The sequence below is a fragment of the Tubulanus polymorphus genome, chromosome 5 (genome assembly GCF_964204645.1).
Source record: "Tubulanus polymorphus chromosome 5, tnTubPoly1.2, whole genome shotgun sequence".
NCBI lineage: Eukaryota > Metazoa > Nemertea > Palaeonemertea > Tubulaniformes > Tubulanidae > Tubulanus > Tubulanus polymorphus.
Window position 1 is genome coordinate 2,011,337 of NC_134029.1, and position 27,788 is coordinate 2,039,124.

The window sequence follows — 27,788 nt, forward strand, 5'->3', positions numbered from 1 at the left end:
ATGATTCTTACATGCGAAATATATATGTTATGAATTACAGTATTGGCCTGTTCAATAAACGCAGAAACTCTAGTGTTGGCATGGCGAATAAACGTAAAAACCCTAGTGTTGGCCTGTTTAATGAACGCAGGAACCCTGGTATGCGAGGGTTTTAATGATCAGATTAAATGAAAAGTAATCTATTCTCAAATTATTTATTCAGGCCGATTAGGTTAGTTACGGCTCGCTCAGGAGCTGTCGCTATAGTCTTACATCAATGGATCGATGATGATGACGATGGACGGAATATTGGAGATAAATATCATAAATTTAACGTCTGAGAAAATATAAACGGGACGTTATTGAAGAAGAACCCCTTTTATTTCGTGGTAAAAAGTGTCCTTTTTCTGCCCCTCAAAAATGCTCGGCATGGGCCCGTGAATAATTAATTGTCAGTAAAACAGTTTAGAAAGCATGAGGAGTGCCAGTGATTTTTACACTGGTCTATACCCGATATTTGACTATAGACTTTTCTATACATTAATATACTTCAATTAAAATGCAAAATACATCTGATGAATATTGTGAATAAAAAAAAATTAATCGCCTGATTGTTTCAGTAGGACAGAGTCAAAATCTGGTGTAGTCACTGAGCTGCTAAGCAATGACACCAACTCACCACTCACTGCAACTCACGCTGAATCAATTATGATTATCACAACGCTAGCGACGTTTGACGTCATTGGTATCGATCCGTCGTCTCGCAGCATCAGCAACAGCCGCCATTTATATGATAAACATCGACGACAAGATTCTACATTGTATCTACCCGTGCAAGGCTGGTGCTGCATTCAGTGTATGAATTGATAGAACACATCATCACCCCCGTTCGTTCCAAACATAGAGGTTTCTCCCAATATTTGCCATGTATCTGGCGGGACCGGCTACATTTCTGTGTTTGTTTGCAGTTCTGGGCAGCAGTTTTGCAGATAAACTGGAAAATTCCGACGATGATTCGAACGCACGCGACAATCATGTATTAGACGCAATAAAACACGCAGAATCGGTAAGTAACAATTAATTCTCACAATTTTCTCGCATTAATTCTTAAATTTTGTATTAATGAATAATAATAATAAATTGTTTGTATATGGCGCAAGTATCCAAATGTGCCCCCTGGAAAAATCTTTTTAAGAATGTGAACTGCGCCACATTCATTTTAAGGGAAACACGACCTATCTGTATAGGTCAATAGTGATATGGTGAGAGTATGTGCATTTGAATGAAAAATAAATTTTACTTTGCACAAACGTTATCCTTACTATCAGAAATATTGTCTATATTGGATAGCAATTCATTCAGAAAGAAACTACATTTCAATTGGGACCGTTTTTACTAATGAAACTCCATCCTTATAGTAAAATGAGCAGTTCCTGGGCTTATTCAAACCGACTGACATATTATAGATACGATTAGATTTACTGAATGTGTTCTTTTTTATTTTTAATATTCCACTGTTCCCCGCCTGACGCCCGATCAATTTACTTCAGTAGAAAACATTAGGTTAGGAAAATATCTCGTAGGGTTTCAGCTTGCCAAAACAGCATCATCTTTCGTAATATAATAAACTAGCTTCGAAGAACAAACTGAACGGACGAATCACAAGGAGCCAACGCTTAAATCACCCTAGAAACATTCATACCGCCATCACAAAGTGACAGCCATACAGATTGAGACACGACGCTGTTTTATGGATATGTAATATGGATGTACGTCCTGGGAATTTGAAAAGTGTCCCTTTTCGATACGCCGATAGTATCGGAATTACAAAGAGGATGTCATTAATTTGCCGCAGACCAGAAAAATACTTTCGATCAGGAAACATCTCTAGGGTATCAACAACTACTTCAAACCACTCCCATTAGAATGAAATCATAGTATCCGACCACGATAGATGGAAAAAAACTTTAACTATAAACAATTAAATAAAGGATTGCATTCGTATATATCAAACATTTAAGCGATTAAATTTGTGCATTCATTTTTCTTTTGAAGGACGATGAATGGGAACATGAGAATGGACATTACGATCAAAAGGAACCATCGCATCCCGATGAAGATTTTTGGGGAGATGGCCGTAAATACAGGGGTGCGCGCCCCGAGGGAGATTTCTGGGACTACGGTGACAAGTACAAAGGTCTTCGTATTGATGGCGAATGGCCGGAGATGGGTATACGGTTAGGTCAGATTGGAGGCATTGCCGCTGATGATATGGGCAAGCTGTTTGTATTCCAGAGAAACAGTGTTGTATGGGACGACAGGTAATTAACTAGCTATCTGTTCACAAAAACCGATTTTTCAAAATAACACGTTCGAATAGACTAAAATTTGTTTTATATCTGTCAACATTTTCAGCTCATTTGACAGCAAAGATAACTATCTGAAAAAAGACAAAGGACCGATAAAAGATGCCACTATTTACGAGTTCGATGAATTCGGTATTCTGGACAAGAAATTCGGAGAGAATAGGTGAACAATCTATCTTACACGACTCGATCTGATAAATTAGAAATGAGATTTGAGTTTTAGATCGGATTCTGACAAACGATCAATCAAAACGTAATCAATAATTGATGAGACATCATCTGTGAAGATCTGATACGTCATCATCTGTTTTATATCTATTCGGATCGAGTCTCAGTGCTCGTAGATACATTAGGTGGACCCTCCATTAAACGATCGAATGGTTTAAACTTCTTTCCAGATTCTATATGCCGCATGGTTTAACACTGGATCGTTTCGGTAATTTCTGGATGACCGATGTCGCCTTGCATCAGGTGAGTTCACTTGAAATCACACGAAAAATGTAAAAATCTCACCATTGCAAAACGAATCAAAGGTTTTTTTTAGAACATAAGAAATATTTCAGGTGGTTACAACCACCCTTCTTCAGTATAAAATCCTGTTGAAATGATAGGCCTAAACTCTATACATACAATCGTTGTAGTAGATGTAAACATGAATGTTGAAACAGTTTGATGACAGTTTGACACTTTGTATTCTGTTTAAAGGTTTTTAAGTGGCCTGCCTCCAGTCCAAAACCCACAATGGTTTTAGGAGAGAAATTCGTTCCCGGCACTGACGATTCGCATTTTTGTAAACCAACCGATGTTGCTGTGGCGTCTAACGGGCATTTTTTCGTGTCTGACGGGTAAGACTTAATTCTGGGGTTTAGAACCTGGCTTTGTCGTCCACTTTTAGGTCAACGTTATCTCATATATCAAATGAATTTTTCAGATACTGCAACAGCCGAATCTTAAAGTTTGACAAAGACGGAAAAGTGTTGACAAAATGGGGAAAAGATCCAGACGGTAAAATATCCATTTTCGTTGAATTTTCCTTTCTTTGAATGTCAATCACGAACGGCATAGCGTTAAGAAATATATAAATGACATTTATTTCAGATGATGACAACCCAAAAGATAATGAATTTCTCATACCGCATAGCCTTGCATTAATTGAGCAAAGTGACATTTTATGCGTAGCTGACCGTGAAAATGGAAGGTAGGTCAAAATAAAAATAAAAGCCAGACCTATATGACCTCCGAGCGGAATGATCATTCTATTTGGTCTTCACACTCAAAAATGTCCTTTGAACCGCTCGATTGTTTGGGTGCTTCTTTTTTCAATTACTGGCCCAATTTATGAAGTCACAGATAGCGATACACTGATAAACCAGCGGGAATCTTGTTGCCCTCGTCCGAAATCGCTTATGATACGATAACAAATTTCAAACGTGTAATTTCGTTGCAGTAGGCCTATGTCTACTCAACTATAGTCATTATCGTCTGGAACTCATATTCAACAGAAGGAATTCTGTGGTTGGTTAACTTAAGATATTTAACAAATTTGAAATACGCTGATTCTATCATTTCTAGCCTTATGTAGCTATGCGTTCATAACATCGAAATATGCGGCTAAGGAAATGTGATAAATATTTCATTTATTTTTCAGAATTCAATGCTTTAACGCCGGACTCGAAGACCACACAAAAACCGGGGAGTTTCTATACAGCATAACAGACCCTCGATTCGGAAAGGTCTTTGCCATCGAGTATGACGAAAATTGTGAGTTTTACTGTCACTGACGAATTATTGACTTCTCATACATGAAGTGATTAAGCACTGACTATATTTCATTTCTGAATGATTATTATTATTTAGCTGGTGTTTTGTATGCGGTGAACGGAAGAACGAAAGATATAGATCAAGTTTCTGGGTTCACTATTGATCTCGACAGTCAACAAGTCATCGACGAATGGACTCCGCAGAGAAATGGACAGGTAATGATAATCATTCATCTGCATTGTTTTATCTAACGTTTCAAGTGTAATGTCAAAGAAGGTTTTCTTGGCGACCTGAATATTATAATCTCTCTAAACGACCCTACCTCGCTGAGGGTCGAGCCCTACCTCACTGAGGGTCGAGCCTATCAAGTGTCACAGTATTACGGTAAGAGATGTGGCGACGTGTTCCTGCTTGTATCTTATCCGAAAGTTTATTCATTTCGTTGCAGGGATTCCAACAGCCTCATGACGTCACAACAGACGGCCGTTCCGTTTTTGTGGGAGAAATTGGTCCGAATATGTTGTGGAAATTCAACAAACTGTAGAAGATTGGGAAGGTGTAGGACGAAAGTATTACATACTACAATCACTTGAATATATCGAAATTTTTTAAATCAAAATTACCTTTAATCAGAGAGAAACAATTCAATAGTTCATCACTTCTACTTTTGGGAGGACATATTTTGATAGAAGCTACTTTTATTCAGTGGAATAGCCAATGTTTCACTATTGATTTTTGAAAACCGCAAACGATGAATTGAGTAGGCTCAGAACGTTAGAAATTCATGGGTAGGGCTATAATAGTGGATCTATTGAAAACAAATTATCGGAATTAGATAATAATAAATTATCAGTATAACTAGGGACAATTTGATCTTAAAAAGTTCCCACTATAAACTCAATATCAAACATATCATTCGTTGTATAAAGAGCTGTTGCGCGCTGTTGTCACAAATTGATGTTTTATTTGTCGTGATTATGATATCAATATGATATATCATTAGGGTCTATAAACGAATGATTTACGCTACTTTCGCTGTGGTTTGAGCGGGTGCATTCTCGAATCCAAACCAGCTGTGACAAGGGCGGGATCTTCTTGACCTGTGATATGAAAGTACTTAATATACTCAATGGGATACCCGGTCGTCGTCTGTGATAAACGCGACGGGTATCCTATAAATAAAGGGGTGAGCTCTAGTCAAATTGTACATAAAATTCATTTATTATGTACAATGTATAAACCTGTATATAATATAATCATATATATTGTAATATATTAACCGACTTATTTCTTAGAAGGCACAAAAACCCGCCTTTACTTTATACGTTTAGTTTTCAAGGTTTCGTGAAATAGCATATATATACAGTATTACCAACAATTTTTGGAACAATGAAATGACGCATCTCCGCGATATTTCTGATGTGAAATTTCTGAACGCTGATAGCCGAAAAAATCATCACAGATAATCACGGATCATTGGGATCCTTTTATCAGAACGATTTTAAAGAAATTTATCTATGGTGGAAATTCCCTGCTTGTCTTCTTATCTTAGAAACAAAATACCCGATATATACTTTGAAAACAATCGAAATCAGCTACAAAATACAATTTTTGTTGTTAAGTTTCCGTTGTTTGAATATTATGCTTTATATATAGTTTAACATTGCATGAATTCTATCGACTTCAACTAATCATTGAAATGCTATTTATTCTATTTTTCTCTAATAATCAACTTAGTCTCCAAATAACCTAATGAAAATAAAGAAACGCGAATATTCACCTAGATTATCTGTTGGCGTTGCCTCGGACAACTTGTCAAATTGAAAACAATCTCAAACCCGACTTCTAGCAATGCTAATGATATTTAGGGTGCTATATGAAGGTTTCATTATATCACAATAAATTCTTCCAACTATAAATAAATTTAAACGATAATATAATTTCTGGATAGATTAGAAGATATGTATCTTATCTTTCTCTGCATTATCCTTTCTTCATTGTACGTATGTAATTCATCATGGTGACCTCCCCCCTAAACCCAGGACCCAGTCCAAATATGATTTGATAAATGTTAATAACTCTAGTGGAAATCCCACAAAATGCATTTATTTGTGATTACCAATAAAGAGTAGATATTATAAGACACTACAATGTACTATAGTATATACATATATATTGTGGCGTCTTGTCGTAAAACATCAAAAAAGTGAACGATTGTTTCTTGTCAAAATAAACCAGTAACTAATATGGAATAATAAGGACTGGGAGATGAAACTGTGAATGAAATTATTGAAATTTTGTTTTACCAGGCCATTCTTCAAACGCCTGTCCAAAAACTGCTATTGATGATATATACCCACCGATCTGAACGATGTATTAAATTTTGTAATTTCTACTGCTGTCACAATTCTACCGATTCAACCGCTGATATGGGAGGAAATTGTGTCTCCCGGTTTGTATTAATGAAATTGTACAAATGTATTTCAAACGGCTTTTTTCGGTTTTCGGGCTTTGTCCGCCATACACACTCAAAATGAGATGATATTGTTGATGATGATGAATATTAGTAAACTATGTAAAGTCAGTGCAAAATACATATATAATGTTACAAAAAATCGAGCTTAATTTTGTTCATGGAATTCAGCGAACTCGGAACGTGTGGAAACGTCTTTCATACTGTAGACCGATTGTACGTGACGTCACAGATTAATATAAAACCCACGATATTAACGACGAACAACAACTAATGAATCAGTCTCACTGATATCTTCAGAGATTGCGTTTTTTTTGTGTATGCTATTAAAGGCAGCGACTTGTCTAAATCGATTTCGACGCCATATACGTATAGTTTGTTTGCCCGTCAGTAGGGGATTTGTGATGTAAATCTGCCATTGTACTGACTGTCAATGTAGTGACGTGTTTTAAGCACATGGATGCAATCGAGACTCATTTAATGAGTCTATTGACAACACAAGCCACTAAACGAATGAAGTAAAAAGAATGCAACGATTGGTGGAAATTTATGATACATTTCATTAGATAAAACTTAAATACATTCTTACATCTATATTAGATATCTAACCTTCAGTTAGAATTACAAACATTTCAATTCGACTAGAAACAAATCAGTCTCCTCTCGTTAATTCATCTATCGTTATCGTTTAAAATAAGTAATAGAAATTCTAAGATTACTGATTTGATTAGGGCAACAATCACTTAGGTATTTGTATAACCTCTAATTTTCAAATTCCATAAATAATCTCAGTAAATGAGCAGAATACGTAGCATGGATTATAGCACATTTCACTCGATCTAAGCACATCTTTTCACATGGAATCTCATGCTATTGGCACGAAAGTTCTAAATTCTAGATCAACTATATTATCTTCACCTAGAAACAACCCGAAATCAGAGAGCCATGTAGACACAATACTCCTTTTCAGAACATATCATTTGATGATAGAATTTTATATATCTTTGCAAAAGTAACACAGTACGAATCTACAACCTGTACAATTCAAGGCATTCAAGGCATCACCATCTTTTAATTATTGAACATCATCCAGGCTTCACATGTCTCCATCTACACGCTGCAGTGGAAAATATCTTGAAGAGGTGTGTCGCAATTCAGGGCAGCAGATTATTGACATAAAAACCCACAGTATGAAGATGTAACAACTAAAATCTGTTAACTAACGTTTTGGAAAGATGACTTCTAAAAGTATCCATCTTCAGACATGAATTCAAAATGAATAATTCTGAAACGTCATGTTAACAGATACCGGTATTTTATGTTGAATCTTCATATTGTGAAGCTTTTATAAACTGCGACTGTAGTCTCCATTAAATTACCGATTGACACCTATGTTATTAAAGGCTGAACCAGTTTTAAACAAGCACAGTTTTATCTATCACAGTTACCAATTATTGAACCGGAGTTCGATTTATTTTACGGTTGTCTGATCTATTACTATCATCGGCGCGTGGTTCAAATTCATCCGTCAACAATTCAAACAAGAACTTCGTTAATTTCAGAATCACGACGTGTAACGTATATTGTATAACTAACGCTCCGAATCCTTTGTAAAATCCTAACATTCCTTCATTAATGAGGATTGATTTGAAACAGTCGATCGCTCCCTCGTACGAAGTATTTATCGGAATGACACCGAGTCCGATATCCGTGTTATCAATAATCGTACGCGTTCCCTGAACGTGCAGTCTATGTACGACTGTCTCTAGCGGATACAACATCACATCGGCGCAAATACTGCCGGAAAATGTGGCAAGAAGTTCGGGAAAATAGCGGTCATACATCGATTTCACCGGTTCAGAATCTCCGCGATCAGAATCCTAGAAAATAGATGAATTAATGTACATGATTTATAAAATGAGGACGCTGGATGGATAACTTGATTGGAACAACACCCATTGCTTAAAGGGTGTCGTCGAGTAAGGGTAATCGTTATGCTTTGACTTATCAAAATGACGACTTATACTTGTGAACATGAAATACACAAATTGGGGCTCAAAAATAGTGACAACATAAGCAAATTAATCCGTATTTACTGATTGGACGATATATTTTTACTCAATATTAATCCTTACCTCTTTCATTTCATTGTGAAGAAATGTCATCATAGTATATTGAGCTACTGATTTAATCATGTAATGACCGAGTCCGTACATTACTGACGGTATCAGAAGTTTCCATATCGGCAGTAATCGCGTAGTTTGAGCGACGCCAAATCCGCAAAGACGAGAAAATCCTTCTTTCACACAATCTAAAACTCCAGGACGTTCGCTGGCTATTTCACTCTGAAATTATCATAACATACATCATACAAATTCAATAAGGAGCCATTAGTGTTCAACTTTCCAACTGTTTTCTTCTGATATTGAGCTAATTCAATACTGAAAAGATACGTAGACGCAATTCTTATGATTTCAAACCTCAGTTTATCCATGAATGAATACAATTTTAAACATTATGTTCTTTAGGAAGGAAAGGCATAAACATACACATACTCAGGGGCAGATCAGTTTTCCTGTGCTTTTTTGAAAAACAACAGTAAATTTCTAGGGCCGATATTTTCACCCACATCAATTTATAGGAACAGCAAACTATACATACCAGTACATATTCTCTTAAATGTCACCCGAATGCCTAAAATTGCATCAAAATGCCCAGAAATTTCCGAATTTCTAGACCCCTGTCTTGGTTTGAGTGATACTTGCCAGTATGCCATTTTCATTTCTTTACACTCGTGTTAAAGTCCACCCCTGCATCCCCCATGATACTTTTTCAATGGTTGTCGATTCCGATCAATATGAGATATAAAACCACAAACCTGTACGGTTTCAATGAGACTGGCTGCGAAGAATGGCGTCGTGATGAGATAAGTCAGTCTATATGAAATATAAAATCAATTTGATCAAGCGCACATTATACAGAATATTTCATTTATATCAACAGACATGCTTTTCTTACCCTTTCAGTATTATATGCTGACCAAGTTTTTTCAGTGAAGTATGTCTAGTCACCTCCCTGGATTGAAGGAAATAAAATTAATTAAAAACAACCATTCAATTTGCATATCAATTTGTAGGATAAATTTGAAATACCTCGGAAATGGAGTAAATTCGCTAATTGCTGCTTCACTTACTAGTGAAATACCTTTCACTACGAAAACACTGCCAATACCCTTCCACAAAGTGGCTGGACTCTACATGAAATAATCGAAATAAAAGTGAAATCAAAGAAGTTCTAGAAACGAGGTATCAATTCTTTAGCCTTATACTTACTTGATTGCGTTGGAGAGTATAAATAACAGTGAACATTGTAAAAGGAGTCAGGTGATACCATTCTGAATCATGATGCACCTACAAATATACCACCAGATGATTTTGTTATTGGCCGATCAGAATTCCAGTTTTATCTTAGCCCGGGTTTTTCTACTTATAGTTTATCCATGAAATTTGCTTCAGCGGATTTTACTACATTGGACAATCTGAATGGTGCCACAAGTTTTCTTGCGGCATACCTGAGCATGTACCTGCACACCCGGTCTCGTGTGACAGGGTTTTGTGCCGAGCCGAGTCCAGTAGGGATGCCATCAGGTTCGAAATCCCAGGAGAGAGAGGATGCACCTAGGTCCTGCACCAGTCAGTAACCTATCTGTGGTTTAGTTTCACGATCAGATATTTTCACAAACATCAGATTATAAAAGCTCACCACCAATGACTGGATAACTAACTATAACTAATCCTGCCCTAGTAGCTTTTAGTACAAACCTGACATTGCCTTCTCAATGTTATACACGGATGTGAAAGTAGGTTTTCAGCGAAAACACTGAAAAAGACAGAAACAAAAGATTTCAGGGATATTCAAAAAACCACCATGAGGCCGAGGGGTTCGACCCACCGGGACAGAGAATTGGGTGGGGCCCGACCAAAAAGCATGTAATTCTACCCCAGACAACCACCCAGCTAAATAATTTACCTGGAAAGACCGATTCCAAGTCCAGCAAATCTCTGCATTTGTTCTGAAATATTAAAATACAGTTATCAACGGTCAGTTTCAAACTGGACGCAGGTTACCCAGACTAATCAACTCGGTATATTTTACCTAATTGATGTCGTTTAGGAGCCGCTGAGTCGAGCTGACGCAGAATGTTATTTTCAGCCATTACTTCAGTTTCATGCTGATCGGATAATCTGTTAATTGGGTAACGATTAACGCGTTCGACTGCAGGAACCCGATCTGAAACCATCCGTGTTACTGTCAAAAACAGGATAGAGCTAACCTAGACCGTCAAGTGCTGCCACTAGATTTATCAATAGCGGTGAACATGTGAACTAACTCACCACACAATATTCCTACTGCGGCGCGCAAGTACTAACTAGATTGCCAGTGTCGACTAACGTTAGTGCATGGAAATTCCGCTAACGACGAGCATAGCGGCAGCACCTTACGGTTCACCTATTCAAGAGCGGGGTGACTCGTTACCGGTATACCGGTGATTGAAAAATCTGGTTTTCGTCATGAAAGACCCCAGGGAAGATATTCATGAATGCTAGCAAGGCCGACCTACTCAGTCCATGAATTTGTAGTTTAAGGCAATGGGGGGGGGGGGTGTTTGGATTTCTAAATACGGACCACCTGGTTTGAGCAATCACTGATGAAATCTACAGTTTTTAAAAACAATTCTTGCGTGCAAATAATGAAATGACAGCGTTGGTAAAACGGTAGCATTATAATCAACCACATGGTCCCGGGTTCGAATCCGAACTCTATTTGTTCACATCTTCGAAATCCAGCTGAATTAATCACATCCTCGAAATTCGGGTCATGTTCCGCTTTAAAGGTTAGATGTGGACCCGGAAATAAAATGGCTGATTCCTTTAAATTTAAGGAGATTTTTACGTGAATTTTGAATAGATACTTTCAATGTTGTAATCGGCATACAGTATGGAGAGTTTCTGCAAGAATCTGCCGAAAATTGTACGTTCACATTGATTTGAATAGTTGGATTTCATGCTTGAAGCCGTCAGATGCGGTCAAAACATTCAATACAATTCAATCAACCAGCAGATTTATTGCTACAAAATTGACCGTGTCGCGACCATACATAAATTTAACTTCTTTTTCCCTAATAATGATTATGATTGATGTTCCAGGAATTACATGCACACATCAATGGTTCAATTAGTAATTCTACAATGAATAAATTGATCGAATTGAAGAGACAAAAAGATGCACAGTTTTCTGTAGAGCAATGGATGACTTGTATTGGGAAAGGGGAGAAACGCAGTCTAGAAGAGTAAGTAGATATTTTCTCTTGATACATCCAGTTATCACTGAACTGATATTACCATCAATTTATTTATAACTTCAGGTGTTTTAAAATGTTCAAATTGATTCACCAGATCTCTGATAATGCAGATGCAGTTTATATGGTAAATATTATATAGTGAGGATTGACTTTGTCTTTGAAGTTTTGTGAAATTATTCTAATTGATCGTTCGCACTGTAAACTCTGCCGTACTTAGTTGACCATATACCCAAGCCAAAATTGAAGGTTTTACTAGATAGATTTGAGAAAAATTCACCAGCGAGTGATTTACTGATTAGGAGTCTACTGTATCTTTTTTGTTCCTATACATGGAATGTTATTCATTGCAGATTACTAAAGATGTAATAAGGGAATTTGCTGAAGATGGAGTGAAGTATTTAGAACTGAGGAGTACACCTCGTGAAGTGTCAACTAATAATATGACTAAGCGACAATATGTAGAATCAGTTATAAAAGCAATTAACGAATGTCAATCTGATGATAATTTGGATATCATCGTACGATTGATTTTAGCTATCGATCGACGTAACGACATACAAGTGGCTTTAGATACTGTTAATTTAGCTGCTGAATTTAAACAACTGTCTCAGGGTATTGTAGTAGGAGTTGATATGAGTGGCGATCCGTCTGTTGGTGATGCCCGCTCTCTGATTCCGGCTTTTGAAGAAGCGAGGAAGCATGGTCTTAAGTTAGCTCTTCATCTAGCGGAGGTAAAGTATTCTTTAACAAACTCATAATATTCTTCCCGCTTATTGTTGTTTTATAGTTTTACTTTTTTTAGGTTCCAAACAAAAATACAGAGACCGAAGCATTACTAGATGAGTTCACGGATAGGATCGGTCATGGAACGTTTTTACTCCCGGAAGATGGTGGTTCTGAAGCTATTCTCAAAACAGTTGTTGATAAATCAATACCACTAGGTACTGAATGATTTCAGATACTTTCTTGTATGTAAAATTTGAAATATTTGATGATTCTGTGTATATAGTATAACTTGCTTAATTCAGATCACCTGGGACTAGAAAATTTGGTCCAAATTACATGAAATCCAAATTATGTGTTCTCATTTGAATAGAAGTTACCTAGAGGGGACTGTAATTTTAGTCCGAAATAAGTGAAATCCGAATTAAGTGAGTTATACTGGACAATCAGATTTTACTTGAAATTTTTCAGAATTATGTTTGACGTCGAATGTGAAAGGACAAACTGTAAAATCCTTTGATATTCATCATTTCAAGTTTTGGTACGAACGAAATCATCCTTGTGTTATATGTGTAAGTTCGATCATTGTTTTCCATTCAGACCAAATCGCATATGTTTTTAGATGTCCGAGAGTCTTATTTAACTCATTTTTCAGACTGATGATAAGGGAGTATTTGCTACCAGTTTGTCCACAGAATATCAAATAGCTGCGACAGCATTTTCACTTTCTAAAAAACAGCTGTGGGAACTTTCTCAATCGAGTATTGATTGTATATTCTCTGGTGACGATATAAAACTGCATCTTCGGCAAAAGTTCGATAATATTAAAAACCAGTTAGTGTTTGATTGATGATTGATGAAATAGTGAAGCGTTTTTTAATTTGGAAATAAAAATCCCAGTAAGTAAATGTAGCGGTATTTGTTAATTTCTAGCATCAATACGAGCACCAGTACGGTGAAAGGATTATCTGAGGATTCATCTCTAACTATTTTCAAGGCATACCCGAAATATTATATATAATATCGGATAATGTGTTACGATTGATGCATTCAATTCGTAGGAACCCACTTCGCGGTTGAAGAAGCAGAATTCGCTGGATGTCTCAAATAATGACTGAAATATCAAACCCATAATAGAAATTGATAGATATGAAACATCGAAAAACGAATGAAAACTTCAGATTTACGATTTCCATCTAAAAATCATAAATAGAGAACAATTCGATTTTATTGCGTGGATGACGTTGCAGGTTGAAGCTAATCTTGATCGTTATGTGCTGCCCCTATTGATATCATTAGCGGTATACATTTGAAATAATTCGGCTGCACAATATTCCTCCTGTGGCGTGCGAGTAGTCAGTTAGTTCGCACATTCACCGTCAACGATGTGTATATGGGCAGCACCGTAAACGCCTAAGATCTTGCAATGATTCAAACAGACCATACAGTTTTTTTTTTATCGATAGCGTAATTGTCATAAAGAACCAAAGACTTTATATCAAAAATAAGAAACTTTTAACACGTTGACGATAGAATTTCAAGAATTGGTAAGGCGGTTTACATATGCTACGCATCCGTATGATCATTAACATATTAGAAAAAAATTAGTATTGATATATTATTGTATATACAGGTGAAACGTTTTATCAATCACCGAAAATTCGATGAATACATAGAACTAAGAGGCTTGATGAACTTCTCTACACACTATCAAGAAAGTTGGGGTTAAAGCGACGGAAATCGATCTAATTTTCAGCAAATCGCTTTATCAGCAATTTTCAGTCTTATAAAACGTGCATCACAAACCCAGCTGTTTGATAATTAAATTCTAATTTGCCGAAGACAATCAACACTTGCCACTTCTCAATAGAGGTTCAAACATATGTGTCATCCGACGCTTTTGTTTAGAATTTTGAACACGAAATAAAAACTCATTAAAACCAAATTAATCAATTGGGTAAACAATGATGGTGAAACTGAAAGTGACGGTCAACATGAAGTTAAAATTTAGCTTAGCTCAGCGCATCGAAAAAATGAGAACCTGGTATAGCTGGTGCGCATGCGTAATGAAAAGCCCCTCCCAGAAGACAATAGTTCAAAAAATAATCTGTCAGTCGAGATGGTTTTCGGACTGCCTCTATAAAAGGCTTCGTCTGAGTAGAAACTTCAGAACCGGCAGGGCATTTTGAAGAGCCAAACATGCCTATGTCCCGGTCACTCAGGCCTACTGGCCTAATACTAGCTATATTATGGATCGCCGCCGGTCAAACGTATGTCGAGGCTGGTCACAGAAGTCGTAAGTTTTGAAAAGAAGGCAATTTGTAGCAATTTTAGAAATAAAATTACATTCTTTTAGAATAGAATTTTACGGATTTCTTCCTAGCAAGATTTTCATAATTTCCTTTTGATTAAGCTATAATTGCAGACGCCAAAGAAAATTCTATAAGATCTTCTAGACTTTCCCGTATACGCGACAATATATGTAAATGTATGTTTAGGTTACTGCAAATGTACCGCATCTGGAGACCCTCACTACCTTACTTTTGACGAACAAGCGATTCATTTCCAAGGAGAATGCAAATATACACTGGCAAAGTCTACAAATCCTGCAGATGTTTGTTACTTCGAAGTCGAAGTCAAGAACGAACATCGTAAAGGAAATCGGAAGGTTACGTGGACCAGGATGGTTGACATCCGATTCCGTGGAAACCTGTTCCGTATAGGTCCCGGTACTAAAGTTGCTGTAAGTTGAAATTTCACATTCGTCAAAAAATATACGAAAGAAATATTGCAAAAAGTATTTCAATATGAATTTCATCGTTCTTATAATTTGTTAGCTATGATAGAAATTGTTATTCGAAGTTTGTTCTCATGAGAATATTAAGCTTTGTCTATTTAACGCACACGGGTCAAGATTAACTTTCTCTTATTGAAAATTGTAAAACAGAATTCACTAAAATCTAAATAAATGAACAGGTAAATGGCATTGAAAAACAAACGCCTGTTTACAACATACCGGGAGTTCGAATTATCAAATCTGGTCGCCAACTCGTCATCGGGAACAGAAAATGCGGCTGCAAATTAACATTCGACGGAACATTGGTTACACTGAAGCTGAAACGAAGTATTCACGGAGGTCGAGTACACGGTCTCTGCGGTAACTGTAACGGCAATAAGCACGATGATCTGAGGACCTTTGAGGGCATCGATGTCTCAACAAGTCCTAACAAATACGTGCTGATTGGGGACAGTTACTCAGTTCCGGATGATTCTGACCGACCTGTCGAGTGGTAAGATTGAATTAAACATTTTCATGAAATACATATTCTTTTTACCAAAGGAAGGATAAAGCATAAAAGAAATTGAATTCCCACAAATTAATCAACGAATGAAAGTCCTATATCGAATAAAGATAATTTCATATCAAACAAATGCATTTACAATAAAGATCTAATTGTTTTCAAAAAGGTGTCGCACAAAGACATACAAATCTCGATGCTCTGGTCGATTGGAATACCTGGTGAAAACAAAGAGTTATTGTGGACTAATCCGCAATAAAAACGGCCCATTCGGAGATTGTATCAGAAGCGGAAGAGTCAACTCAAAACGCTACTACAAATTCTGTAAATTTGACGTTTGCGCTATGAAGGGTATGAAAAACCAGAGAAAGGCTGTGTGCGCCGCTTTGTCAGCTTTTGCTGAAGTTTGCGCTCAGGCTGGTTTCACCAAACGATGGAGATCGAAACGTTTCTGTCGTAAGTACTTACTACCCAAATTCATTTTCACTAGTATAAGTTTGAAGTAAGCTTATATGAAAGGAAAGTTTTCATCTTTATATCCACTCCCAAAAAGATAAAATTACCCATTACTTTTAGCAATTAAGTGCGGACGCAACCAAGTTTACAAGTCTTCTGCGAGCGGGTGTCGAAATACATGCGACTGTCCCTACTGCAGACGTAAAGCCTGTCACGAACCTAACAGAGATGGGTGCGTCTGCAAATCAGGATACCTCTTCAGCGGTGATAAATGTGTAAAACGTCATCAATGTGGTTGTAAAAGTAAAAAAGGAAATTACTACCAGGTAATAAACCACGAGTATCTTTTATAACGATTGCTGCCCCCAACATAAACATTAATTTTATTTGTGGGTTAAAATGTATTTTCACGGTGCTGCAATCTTATTGCTTGATATGACTTTTTAGCTCGGGGCAAAATGGTACAGTAAGCAATGTTCACATTGGCTTCATTGTACTCTGAAACATGGCAAACCAAAAATCATTCATCATCGCGTCAAATGCCATCGTAACGCACAATGTGGACTGAAAGACGGTCGCCACGCTTGTATCTGTAGAGAAGGCTACGTTGGAAATGGACTTCAATGCAAAAAAGGTACAATTATTACATTTCTAGGAGCGCACTGTGTATGCATTAGAATAAAGTTAAATAACACAAAGGAACTCATCTCATTTATGTAATTCAGCTTGTCCAAGATTCGCCTGTCGTCGAATGTGTAAATATGGATACAAGATCGAATGTGGATGCCGTGTGTGCAAATGTAAACGTGAGTAACATTTTGGTTCAACGTGAAAATGTAGTATCTTTCAAAATTTTGAAATATTTCGTTGAGGAATAGATGAAAAAAAATTAGTTTGATAGAATTTTCAAGAACTCGAAGTGACGTCAATCTGATCATTGTCTGCGCACATGTTACCAAAACATATGTGGTGGAATTCAGTAAACATCTTTTCAGGTTCATAATTAAATAAACATTTATCACCATTAAGTGACAGGTTTTACACAATGAATATCAATATGAACAAGATAGCTCAATAACAGATGGTACATCATCAATAGATTAATAGATTAACTGCGCAATAAATTTAGAAAAAATTTGGATACATATCATGATAATTTAGTTAAAAAATTTTCAATATATACGTGATGAAATATTTGGTTCCTCTTTTAGTTTGATCTGTTCCACGAAGTGTTATTATAATTCTATTCAATCTGCCATATCATGATAAAAACTATTTTCTTTTACAGGATGCCCAGAATTTAAGTGCTATAAGAAATGTCGTTTTGGTTACGTTCGTAATTCCCGTGGATGCCGTCAGTGCCGCTGTAACAAATGTAAGCCCCAAATCTATGAAACTTCTGATTATTCAAACATCACTTTATATACGTCAGTATATTGGATGGTAAAGAACAATTAATTCAATTATGCTATCTATTTCTTAAATGATAGTTTGTCCGAGGCCACGATGTTGGAAACGATGTCCATTCGGAAGAACGTGGAAGCGTAACAAATTTGGTTGCTGGTACTGCGTTTGCCGCCGACCTGGTAAAGATTCTATCGAATTAATATTTTACAAATGATTTCCGTTCTAAACTCTTAGATCATTCAGTTCATGTTAAATATTTTCGTTTTAGTTTGCAAACCACCAAAATGTCCTACAAGCTGTAAATATGGCGTTCGTCACACTAGAAACCGATATGGATGCAAAATCTGTGTTTGTCGATGTAAGTTCCTATCATGGTTAATTTGTTTCTGTTTGGAAAACTCAGTTATTTCACCGATTATCAGTTTTACTTTTTGATATTTTGAAGACTGTAAAAAGGTGAAATGTCCAAGAAAATGTAGATATGGTTACATCGTTAAAGTGAATCAACGCGGGTGTCTTAAGACTTGTAGATGTCGCAGTGAGTATTGTTTTCGCGATTTCCGAATGTGGCAATATTTGCTATTCTGTGAATCATTGATGTTTATTTATGAATAATGTATCTAACAGAAAATCTGAAATTCATTTTCTAGCATGTAAACCATCTCCGTGTCCACTGAAATGTCGATATGGCTATCGAACTATTGTCAAAGGTGGATGCCGTCTGGCTTGTTGGTGCAAACGTAAGTGCCATTCAGTGATGGTGATGGAATGTCTATTGCGACTTCAGTGAAATATACATCAAAATTCAGTAAAATGTAAATTTTTCAAAAGTTAACAGATTTTTGTCTTTTTTCTTAGATTGTCATCCAGCTAAATGTCCGCGCCGAAGATCGTGTAGACATGGACTCAAGAAAACTTACAGACGCGGCTGCCTTATCCGATGTCGATGTAAAAGTAAGCCTCGTTCAGTACATGTCGCTCTTTCCAAATGTAGTGACTTTGTCTTGATCTAATGAACGACAATTTTGATTTGTTACTTTTTATAGAATGTAAATCTGTTCGCTGTCCACGAAAATGTGACTTTGGTTACAAGAAGAAATGGCGCGGTAAATGTTTGGTCAGATGCAAGTGCAAACGTGAGTAAAGATCTATCTACATTCCTCAGGGTACAATTTATCAAACACATGAAAATCAAGAGTGATAGAATTGTTTTCCTTTTAGCATGCAGACCGGTTCGCTGTCCAAAGTATTGTCCTTTCGGAACCAAACAAGCTTTCAAGAAGAACTGTCGAATTCATTGTTCATGCAAACGTAAGATACTCCGTCTATTTCTCAGTTTCCTGGTTTAACCCGATACACAGAGTTTCGAAAATCTGAATTTTTCAATCTTCTGTAATTAGGATGCAATCCTGCTAAATGTCCTCATAATTGCCACTTCGGACGTAGGAGAAAGTTCAAACTGAAATGCCTGAAGAAATGTACATGCAAACGTGAGTATTAAGATTGTTAGATTTCGATTTCGATGTAACTATGTGAATTTGACGGAACGGGAATAATGAAGAGGGGAATAATTACATTGAAATCACTTCTTTTTCATGTAGCATGCTCTGCCGTCAGAGCAAAGTGTCCAAAGAGATGCCCGCATGGACGCAGGAAGAAATACAAACACGGCTGCAGAGTTCACTGTCGTTGCAAGCGTACGTGCTTTCAACACATCACGATGTTCTTTCATAAAATTACAAATTTATAATCGATGATTAAAATTTGATTTTTCAATGATCTCTTACAGGTTGTCATCCAGCTCACTGCCCAAAACACTGTCATTTCGGACGTGCCAAACGATTCTATCACGGTTGCCTCAAGAGTTGCCGATGCAAACGTACGTCATAGATATTATGTCAGAATTTTTCCTCACTTTCTAAATTATTTTATGTCAGAATCTTTTAGGGTTATTTTCTAAACTTTTTCTTCAGCATGTTCCGCTGTTCGTAAACGCTGTCCAGATCACTGTCCCTTTGGCAAAAAGAGGAAATTTGTCAATCGCTGTTTGATCAAGTGTAAATGCAAAAGTAAGAAACGCAAATATTCACCTTAGAAATTTTCTATAAAATACGATACTTGTTTCAGTCCTCCGATTGATATTCAAATGAATTAAATTGATTACTTCTTTTTTCAACAGAATGTGAACCAAAACCATGTCCACGTCGATGTCCATTTGGTAAAATCAAGAAATACAAACGCAAATGTCGAGTTAAATGCAGATGCAGACGTAAGTATATTCAAATCAATTAATTCAGTTCTTAAGACTTTGTCTTTTCTATATCATGTAGAAAAGTTGGTAAATCGAGCTTGCTTAATTATTCAATAGCGTGTCGTCATGTTCGAGCTCGTTGCGCCAGTTTCTGTCCATTCGGATACATCAAAAAGTACAAACATGGTTGTCTTCTTAAGTGTGACTGCAAACGTAAGTCTTTCCTAAAAATACACACAACTTTGATGATCAACGTTTTCATAGAATCAAAACCGCTTAGTTTGTAAGGTAAGTGCTTCTATCGTTTCTGAACTTCGATTATCAACTCTTTGTAGCTTGCAAAGCCGCCAAATGTCCAAAGATTTGTTTCTGGGGACGCAAGAAAAAGTACAAGCGCGGATGTAGAATCAGTTGTAAATGCAGAGGTAATGCAGAATTAGATTTATGACATATCATTAACGAAGGAATGTTCCTCTTTGTTTGATAATCTGGTTTCTTTGTTCGTAGGCTGCAAAAATAAGAAATGTCCAAAATTCTGTCCATTTGGCACAATCCAGAAATGGGTTCATAAATGTCGCAGGAAATGTGAATGCAAACGTAAGTTTGAAAGTTCGAAATGCTTACAATCATTATGATCATAGCTGACTCGTGAAATTTACCACGATTTGTTTTTAGCATGTTCATACATCAGAAAACGTTGCCCGAAGAACTGTAGATTCGGTGTCATTCGCAAGAGGAAATACAACTGTACAGTCAAGTGTAAATGTAAACGTAAGTATTAAATCCTTTCCGATTGTTATATATCAGCCCTTCATGATGAAGCCTCATAAATAAGCTGATTTACTTCATGCTGTGGTATTTACCGTTTTGCCTCTGAAAGGGTTTGTAGTTTTGTTAATCATACGTAACGAGGATATATATCTACATTCTATTTTCCCCGTAGCATGTAGTCCTGTCCCTTGTCCAAGGAACTGCTGGTGGGGTAAGATCAAGAAATACAAATACAGATGTCTTGTTAGATGTAAATGCAAACGTAAGTTAATATGAATTCATGGGATGAGTAATTCTATTTCTAATTGGTGATTTTATTCAAAAATTGCTCAATTTAAAACAAATCTCCAACTTACGTTACGCGTGTTATTTGACAGGATGCCCGAAAGCCAGATGTCCAAAGAAATGCTACTTTGGGTACAAAAAGACGATCAAACATGGCTGCAGAGTCGGTTGCAGATGCAAAGGTACGGAGCTTTTCTGAGAGGATTATCAATTCGGTGTACGATATACCATTTACAAATATCTTCGATATAATGGTTTTCAGGTTGTAGAAAAGCCAAGTGTCCACTTCGCTGTCCATTCGGCGTTAAACGACGTTTCTATAAGAAATGCCTCTACAGATGTCACTGTATCCGTAAGTTTCACTCGACACATAAACATATCTTAAACTAGAGTTATAGATCGCATGCCTCATGGGCACCAGGGTTTGAATCACCGTGATATTACTTTTTAAGATTGTAAACCTGCCAAATGTCCCAAGAATTGTCACTGGGGTAAGAAAAAGTCCTTCTACAAACGCTGTCTCACTCGTTGTCGATGTAAACGTAAGTTTCATATTCTGATATTGTCATGGGGATGATAGCAAAATGATCTGATTATAAAAAAATGATGATTTTTCTGGAATTCTCTTTCACAGCATGTAAGCCAGCTCGCTGTCCGAAATTCTGTCCTCATGGAATGCGCAAGAGACGCAAGCATGGATGTCGTGTAAGCTGCAAATGCAAAGGTATTCTAATTCATATTTCGATAATGATTCCAGGATGCTATGTAATATATTAAAACCATCAATTGCTTTAATATTCTGATCTTTTATTGAAATATTCTTTTTGTAAATGCTTTATCTTCTAAATTTCAGGATGTCGACCTGTCAGATGTCCAAGAAATTGTCCTCTCGGTAAAATCAGGAAGTTCTACTATAGATGCCTTAAAACCTGCAAATGCAAACGTAAGTGACTAAAGCTGAAACAAACTAACGGATTTAAATAAAACCTAAAAATATAGGGCGTAATTTTCGATAATTCTGAGATTAAGTATTACAACATTAAGATAGTAGAGTGGGGATTAAACTGATTGATATCGATGTATCAAATTATTATAGTAATTACATTGTATAAAATTGTGATCTTTACAGCTTGTAAACGCTATCCATGTCCACGTAATTGCCCCCATGGCTTGAAGAAGAAATACTTCCATGGCTGCAGAATTCATTGTCGGTGCAAACGTAAGTTCATGTGGCTTTTCTCAAAATGCATCGCTTCGAGTAATAAGTCTGATTACTCCAAGCTTCGATATAGGTTGCAGGATCACGGCTAGATAACTTTGAAAATGCAAGTCAGAATGTCGTTTGTTATTTTCTAGGTTGCCAAATGGCCAAATGCCCAAGACATTGTCATTTCGGTAAAATACAGAAATACAAAGGAAGCTGTCGAATTCGCTGCAAATGTAGACGTAAATATGAATTTTCTTTATGCAAATTAATACAAATGATTTTGCAATTCCATGAAAATAATATAGTTTGTTTATGAAAATGGCCGATGGATGTTTCAAAATGAGGTGCATTTTTATTTCGGTCTAGCGTGTAAACCAGCTCGTTGTCCACGCCACTGTTATTGGGGACGTGTCAAGAAATTCAAACACAAATGCCGAATCAGCTGTAAATGTAAACCATGTCGACGTGCTAAATGTCCACGCCGTTGTGCTTTCGGCAAGATTAAGAAATTCAAACATGGATGTCTCAGGCGTTGTAAATGTAGACGTATGTATTAAGAGAATAACTTCACAAGTATACAACTTCATAAGTATACAAGGGCCATACTTAGAAATGTTTTGAAAATTGTAATCAATTGATTTTGTTTCCAGCATGTTCCCACGTGCGTAAAACTTGTCCAGGAAACTGCCGTCATGGCACAATAATAAAAAGGAAACATGGCTGTCAGATTTCATGCCGTTGTAGACGTGAGTTACCTACAAATCTCACGATTATGTGCGAAGTTTTTCATCATAATTTGTTAATCTGAACATATATATGTTTTTATAGCTTGTCGCCCGGCTCCGTGTCCACGACGTCGTTGCTGGTGGGGAAAGGTTAAACGATACAACAAATATAATTGCCGCACAACTTGTAGATGTAAACGTGAGTGCATATCAATCATCTTATGTATTTCCAAAAAAATTATTTGTGATCAAACCTGTGAAGTTTAATCTGTTAAGATTCTCGATAAGACGTATGTTAATCCTTCTCTAGCGTGCAAACCAGTTTCATGCCCGCGTCGATGTTACTGGGGACGAGTCAAAAAGTACAAACATAAATGCCGCGTAAGTTGTAGATGTAAAACATGCAGACCAGCTCGATGCCCGAAATTCTGTCCATTCGGAAAAATCAAACGCATTAAACATAAATGTCGTCGCAGTTGCCGATGTCGGCGTAAGTATAAATATTCCTAATCTACGGGATTACAACATCCCCAGAAAGTAATAATACTATCAAATGTTTTTTGCTTGCAGCATGCAGTCATGTTCGAAAATCATGTCCACGCCACTGTAGGAACGGAGTCATTCGTAAACGCAGACATGGCTGTCAAGTTAGATGCCGCTGTCGACCATGTACCCCAGCTAGATGCCCACAGTTCTGCCCATGGGGACGTGTCAAGAAATATAAACAACGTTGTCGTATCAGTTGTAAATGCAAACGTAAGACAAGTGATCTACAATTGCTATACATTTCTACGATTTGTCAACGTACCATGTGAAAATTAATTGGTGAAATTTATAATTACAGCATGTAAACCCGCTCGCTGTCCAAGACGCTGTCGCTGGGGATACAAAAAACGACGAAGACACAGTTGCCGCACTAGCTGTTCCTGTAAACGTAAGTTTTCAAAAATTAATCAAAGTATAGACCGCCCTCTTGATCTGCGAATACCATTCACATAATTCAATTATTTTCAGCATGTAGACCAGTTCGCTGCCCTCGTAGCTGCCACTGGGGACGGATCAAGAAATACAAATACAACTGCCGAGTCAAATGTCATTGCAAACGTATGTGCCTTTTCGATTTTTAAATGCACAGTAAGATTAAATTTCGAAAGATTATTTATTGGATGGATCTACTGAGAAATATCTGTTTAATTTCTGCAGCGTGTAAACCTGCACGATGTCCACGTCGCTGTTACTGGGGTAAGGTAAAGCGATTTAAACACCGATGTCGCATCAGTTGTAAATGCAAACGATGCAGCCCAGCACACTGTCCACGTCGATGCCACTGGGGCAAAATTAAGATTCGTAAACACGGATGCATTGTCAAGTGCAGATGCAAACGTAAATATCTTTTTCATTTCAACCATTTAATAATTGAATGAAGTATCCATATTCCTAAGTCTCCTGCTCCGATTTATAGCATGCAGTCCAGCTCCATGTCCACGCCGCTGTTACTGGGGCAAGGCAAAGAAATACAGACATAGATGCCGAGTTCGGTGCAGATGCACGCCATGCAGACCGGCTAAATGTCCGAAACATTGTCACTGGGGTAAAATAAAGAAGTTCAGGCACGGATGCCTCAGGAGGTGCAGTTGTAAACGTAAGGGCTTCATCCAACTAATATATACGCGAATTTAAAACCACTAAAATGATGCATGCCAGTAGCTCATTTTCTAATTCCCCCACGTTTAGCATGCAAACCAGTGAGATGTCCGCGAAATTGCGCCCATGGCTACGTCAAGAAATTCAAGCACAAATGCCGTCGCAGTTGTCGGTGTAGAAAATGTCGACCACGTCGATGTCCAAGGAGATGCCAACATGGATACATTAAGAAATTCGACAAATATAATTGCGTCAGGAGATGCAGATGTAGACGTGAGTTCAACTTATTCTAGCTATACACGTTTATACACTTTACATGTGTGAAACCTGACGCATAACCATGATTAAATTGTATTTACAGCTGCAAACTGTAGGGATTCAAAGAAGATTGGGCCAGGAAGAGCAAGTATCTCGCGTTGGTATTATAACCGTAGTTTGAAAGACTGTAAGAAGTTTTACTGGGGTGGAAAGAGACCTAATGGTAACAACTTTAGATCATTGAAAGCATGCCGCAAAGAGTGCGTCAGTAAGTCGGAAATATGAGCGTCTTTGAAATGTCACCTTAAAATCATAAATGAGATACATAACAAAAGAGCAGTTTACCATATATATACATGCATGAGATGGATAAACATTTCAGTAAATTTTAGAGTATTTGATATGATTTATTCTCTTCCTTCCTCAGAATGCAGACCTGTTCCATGTCCATCACGCTGCCGCTATGGGAAAATAAAGCGCTACAGAAGAGGTGGTTGTCGATACATTTGCCGATGCCGTGGCTGTAAAAAGGCCAGCTGTCCATCCAAACGTCACTGTGGTTACCGTGGCTTCATAAAGAAATACAACAAGCATGGATGTCGCATCAGATGCAGATGCAAACGTATGTGAAGAAATATGACGAGAGTTTTGTAGTTTCCCCAAACGACATAGCTCTATGTTGGTTATTGGTGGATAATTTTTGAAATGACCATAAATTGGAAAATATATTTTTTCAGCTTGCAGACCAGCTCACTGTCCGAAGCGTTGCAGATATGGCAGGATAAAGAAGTTCAAACACAAATGTCGAATTAGCTGTCGATGCAGACCATGTAGAATGGCCAAGTGTCCATCACGACGCCACTGTGGATACCGTGGATTCATCAAGAAAAACAACAAGCACGGATGCCGTAGAAGCTGTAGATGTAAACGTAAGTTGATCATGTGAAAATAATTCTTCAAAGATTTTTCTGTTATTACATGCCTATGTTTGATTTGATTATATTGGAAATGTTACGTACTCTCATAGCATGTCGACCAGCTCGTTGTCCAAGATCCTGTAGATATGGTAAGATCAAGAAGTACAGGTACAAGTGTCGCTACAGCTGCAGATGTAGACCATGTAGAATGGCCAAGTGTCCATCCAAACGTCACTGTGGTTACCGAGGATTTATCAAGAAACACAACAAGCATGGATGTCGCAGAAGCTGTAGATGCAAACGTACGTTTATCATACATCACCCATAAAATATTATTAACTAAAATCTTCAAGAAAACCAGCTTTTTCTGATAATTCACATATATCTTCTCTATTCTATAGCATGTAGACCAGCCCGTTGTCCACGTAAATGTCCTTTTGGTCGTATCAAGAAATACAGATATAAATGTCGTTACAGTTGCAGATGCAAACGTAAGATATTACGAGCTGCCTGATAGGATTTTGACTCCATAAGGTAATAACCAATGTCTCACAAAGTTCATATCTTTTATTTGCAGCATGTAAACCCGCTCCTTGTCCCCGTCGTTGTTACTGGGGTAAGATAAAACGTTATAGACACAACTGTCGTCTGAAATGTAGATGCAAACCATGTAGACCAGCACGTTGTCCACGTATATGCCACTGGGGCAAAACTAAGAAATTCAGACACGGATGTCTTAGACGATGCCGATGCAAACGTAAGCAGTTGCAAAATATACATATTCTACCATTTGCAACCTGTCTTTACTTCGGCCCATTTCTATATGATAAAGTTATCCTTTTATCTAGCATGCAGTCCAGCTTCCTGCCCTCAGAGGTGTCGATATGGCAAAATTAAGAAATACAAACACAACTGCCGCATTCACTGTAGATGTAGACGTAAGTTGAATATACTTCAGGATAACTTCTGATGAAACATATTATATTATCGAAATTCATGAATATCCTCAGAACTTAAGGATATTTGCATAGTTATGATCAAATTGAATAAATCTATTATGTTCACCCAGCATGCGCACGAGCCAATTGCCCGAGCCACTGTCACTGGGGTAAGATGAAAAAGTACAACAAACATGGATGTCGTATCCGCTGTAGATGTAAGAAATGTCCACACAAGCCGTGTCCACGTAACTGTCACTGGGGAAAGATTCGAACCAGAAAGCACGGATGTCAAGTTGCTTGTAGATGTCGATGTATGTATGATGAAGTTTCCTACGAATGAACATATATATTTATACGATTTCGTACTAAAGTTTAATCTCTTAATTTAGCATGCAGACCTGCGAAATGTCCACGCCACTGCCACTGGGGTCGCATAATCAGAAAACGCCACGGCTGTCGCACAAGCTGTACCTGTAAACGTAAGTTACAAATGATTTAATCTATGTAATGAAAGTTAATGTTTCTTTTCGTTTCTTAAATAAATGCAGTGACTTACATCGTCTCTGCTTTTATTATCGCTTTAATAGCTTGCAGACCAGCTCGATGTCCTAGGCATTGTAAATACGGTAAGATAAAAAAACATAAACACAACTGTCGAGTCAGCTGCAAATGCAGAGGCTGCAAAATGGCAGTGTGTCCACCTAGAAGAAAATGTCACAGGGGTTACATCAAGAAACACAACAGGCATGGTTGTCGCATTAGATGCAAGTGCAAGCGTGAGTGGATATCGAATTAGGCAATCTGATCAATAACTGAAAATTATGTTAATGTTCGCTTTCCGTGAAAAATTTCTTTTTCTTACATAGCATGTAGCCCAGCTCGATGTCCAAGTCATTGTTACTGGGGAAAGGTTAAACGATATAGACACCGATGTCGCATCAGTTGTAAATGTAAACCATGCAG

At 37.3% G+C, this 27,788-nt stretch overlaps 3 protein-coding genes across 3 annotated transcripts; 2 read left to right on the forward strand and 1 right to left on the reverse strand.

Moving 5' to 3' along the window:
- The first annotated feature begins 791 nt into the window (after positions 1-791).
- On the forward strand, positions 792-6,689 carry LOC141905188 (putative peptidyl-alpha-hydroxyglycine alpha-amidating lyase pgal-1). Its single transcript, XM_074793982.1, has 10 exons — positions 792-1,045; positions 2,035-2,300; positions 2,395-2,508; positions 2,744-2,816; positions 3,051-3,190; positions 3,277-3,350; positions 3,444-3,543; positions 3,994-4,106; positions 4,203-4,321; positions 4,555-6,689. Exons 1-10 carry the CDS (start codon positions 905-907, stop codon positions 4,648-4,650), a joined length of 1,236 nt encoding a protein of 411 aa, XP_074650083.1. The 5' UTR covers positions 792-904; the 3' UTR covers positions 4,651-6,689.
- Positions 6,690-7,166: 477 nt separating this feature from the next.
- Positions 7,167-10,908, reverse strand: LOC141905469 (mitochondrial outer membrane protein SLC25A46-like). Its single transcript, XM_074794336.1, has 9 exons — positions 10,735-10,908; positions 10,609-10,651; positions 10,401-10,458; positions 9,912-9,989; positions 9,732-9,832; positions 9,598-9,654; positions 9,458-9,515; positions 8,715-8,924; positions 7,167-8,459 (listed from the first exon to the last, which is right to left on the reverse strand). The coding sequence occupies exons 1-9, from the start codon at positions 10,877-10,879 to the stop codon at positions 8,031-8,033; spliced, it is 1,179 nt and encodes a 392-aa protein (XP_074650437.1). The 5' UTR covers positions 10,880-10,908; the 3' UTR covers positions 7,167-8,030.
- Positions 10,909-11,479: 571 nt separating this feature from the next.
- On the forward strand, positions 11,480-13,529 carry LOC141905860 (N6-Methyl-AMP deaminase-like). Its single transcript, XM_074794927.1, has 7 exons — positions 11,480-11,610; positions 11,787-11,929; positions 12,005-12,065; positions 12,292-12,672; positions 12,744-12,882; positions 13,136-13,236; positions 13,320-13,529. Exons 1-7 carry the CDS (start codon positions 11,578-11,580, stop codon positions 13,512-13,514), a joined length of 1,053 nt encoding a protein of 350 aa, XP_074651028.1. The 5' UTR covers positions 11,480-11,577; the 3' UTR covers positions 13,515-13,529.
- Positions 13,530-27,788: the final 14,259 nt, after the last annotated feature.

Bases quoted from the DNA above. Each gene is read 5' to 3' on its own strand.
- LOC141905188 (XM_074793982.1), top strand. From the start codon at position 905: ATGTATCTGGCGGGACCGGCTACATTTCTGTGTTTGTTTGCAGTTCTG. The intron at 2,301-2,394 runs GTAATTAACTAG...CAACATTTTCAG, and splicing joins AGTGTTGTATGGGACGACAG to CTCATTTGACAGCAAAGATA. The intron at 3,191-3,276 runs GTAAGACTTAAT...TGAATTTTTCAG, and splicing joins CATTTTTTCGTGTCTGACGG to ATACTGCAACAGCCGAATCT.
- LOC141905860 (XM_074794927.1), top strand. From the start codon at position 11,578: ATGGAGAGTTTCTGCAAGAATCTGCCGAAAATT. The intron at 11,930-12,004 runs GTAAGTAGATAT...TTATAACTTCAG, and splicing joins GAGAAACGCAGTCTAGAAGA to GTGTTTTAAAATGTTCAAAT. The intron at 12,883-13,135 runs GTACTGAATGAT...GAAATTTTTCAG, and splicing joins TGATAAATCAATACCACTAG to AATTATGTTTGACGTCGAAT.
- LOC141905469 (XM_074794336.1), bottom strand. From the start codon at position 10,879: ATGGTTTCAGATCGGGTTCCTGCAGTCGAACGCGTTAATCGTTACCCA. The intron at 9,990-10,400 runs GTTTGTACTAAA...GTATATTTGTAG, and splicing joins CATTGAGAAGGCAATGTCAG to GTGCATCATGATTCAGAATG. The intron at 8,925-9,457 runs GTTTGTGGTTTT...TGATAATTTCAG, and splicing joins GTCTCATTGAAACCGTACAG to AGTGAAATAGCCAGCGAACG.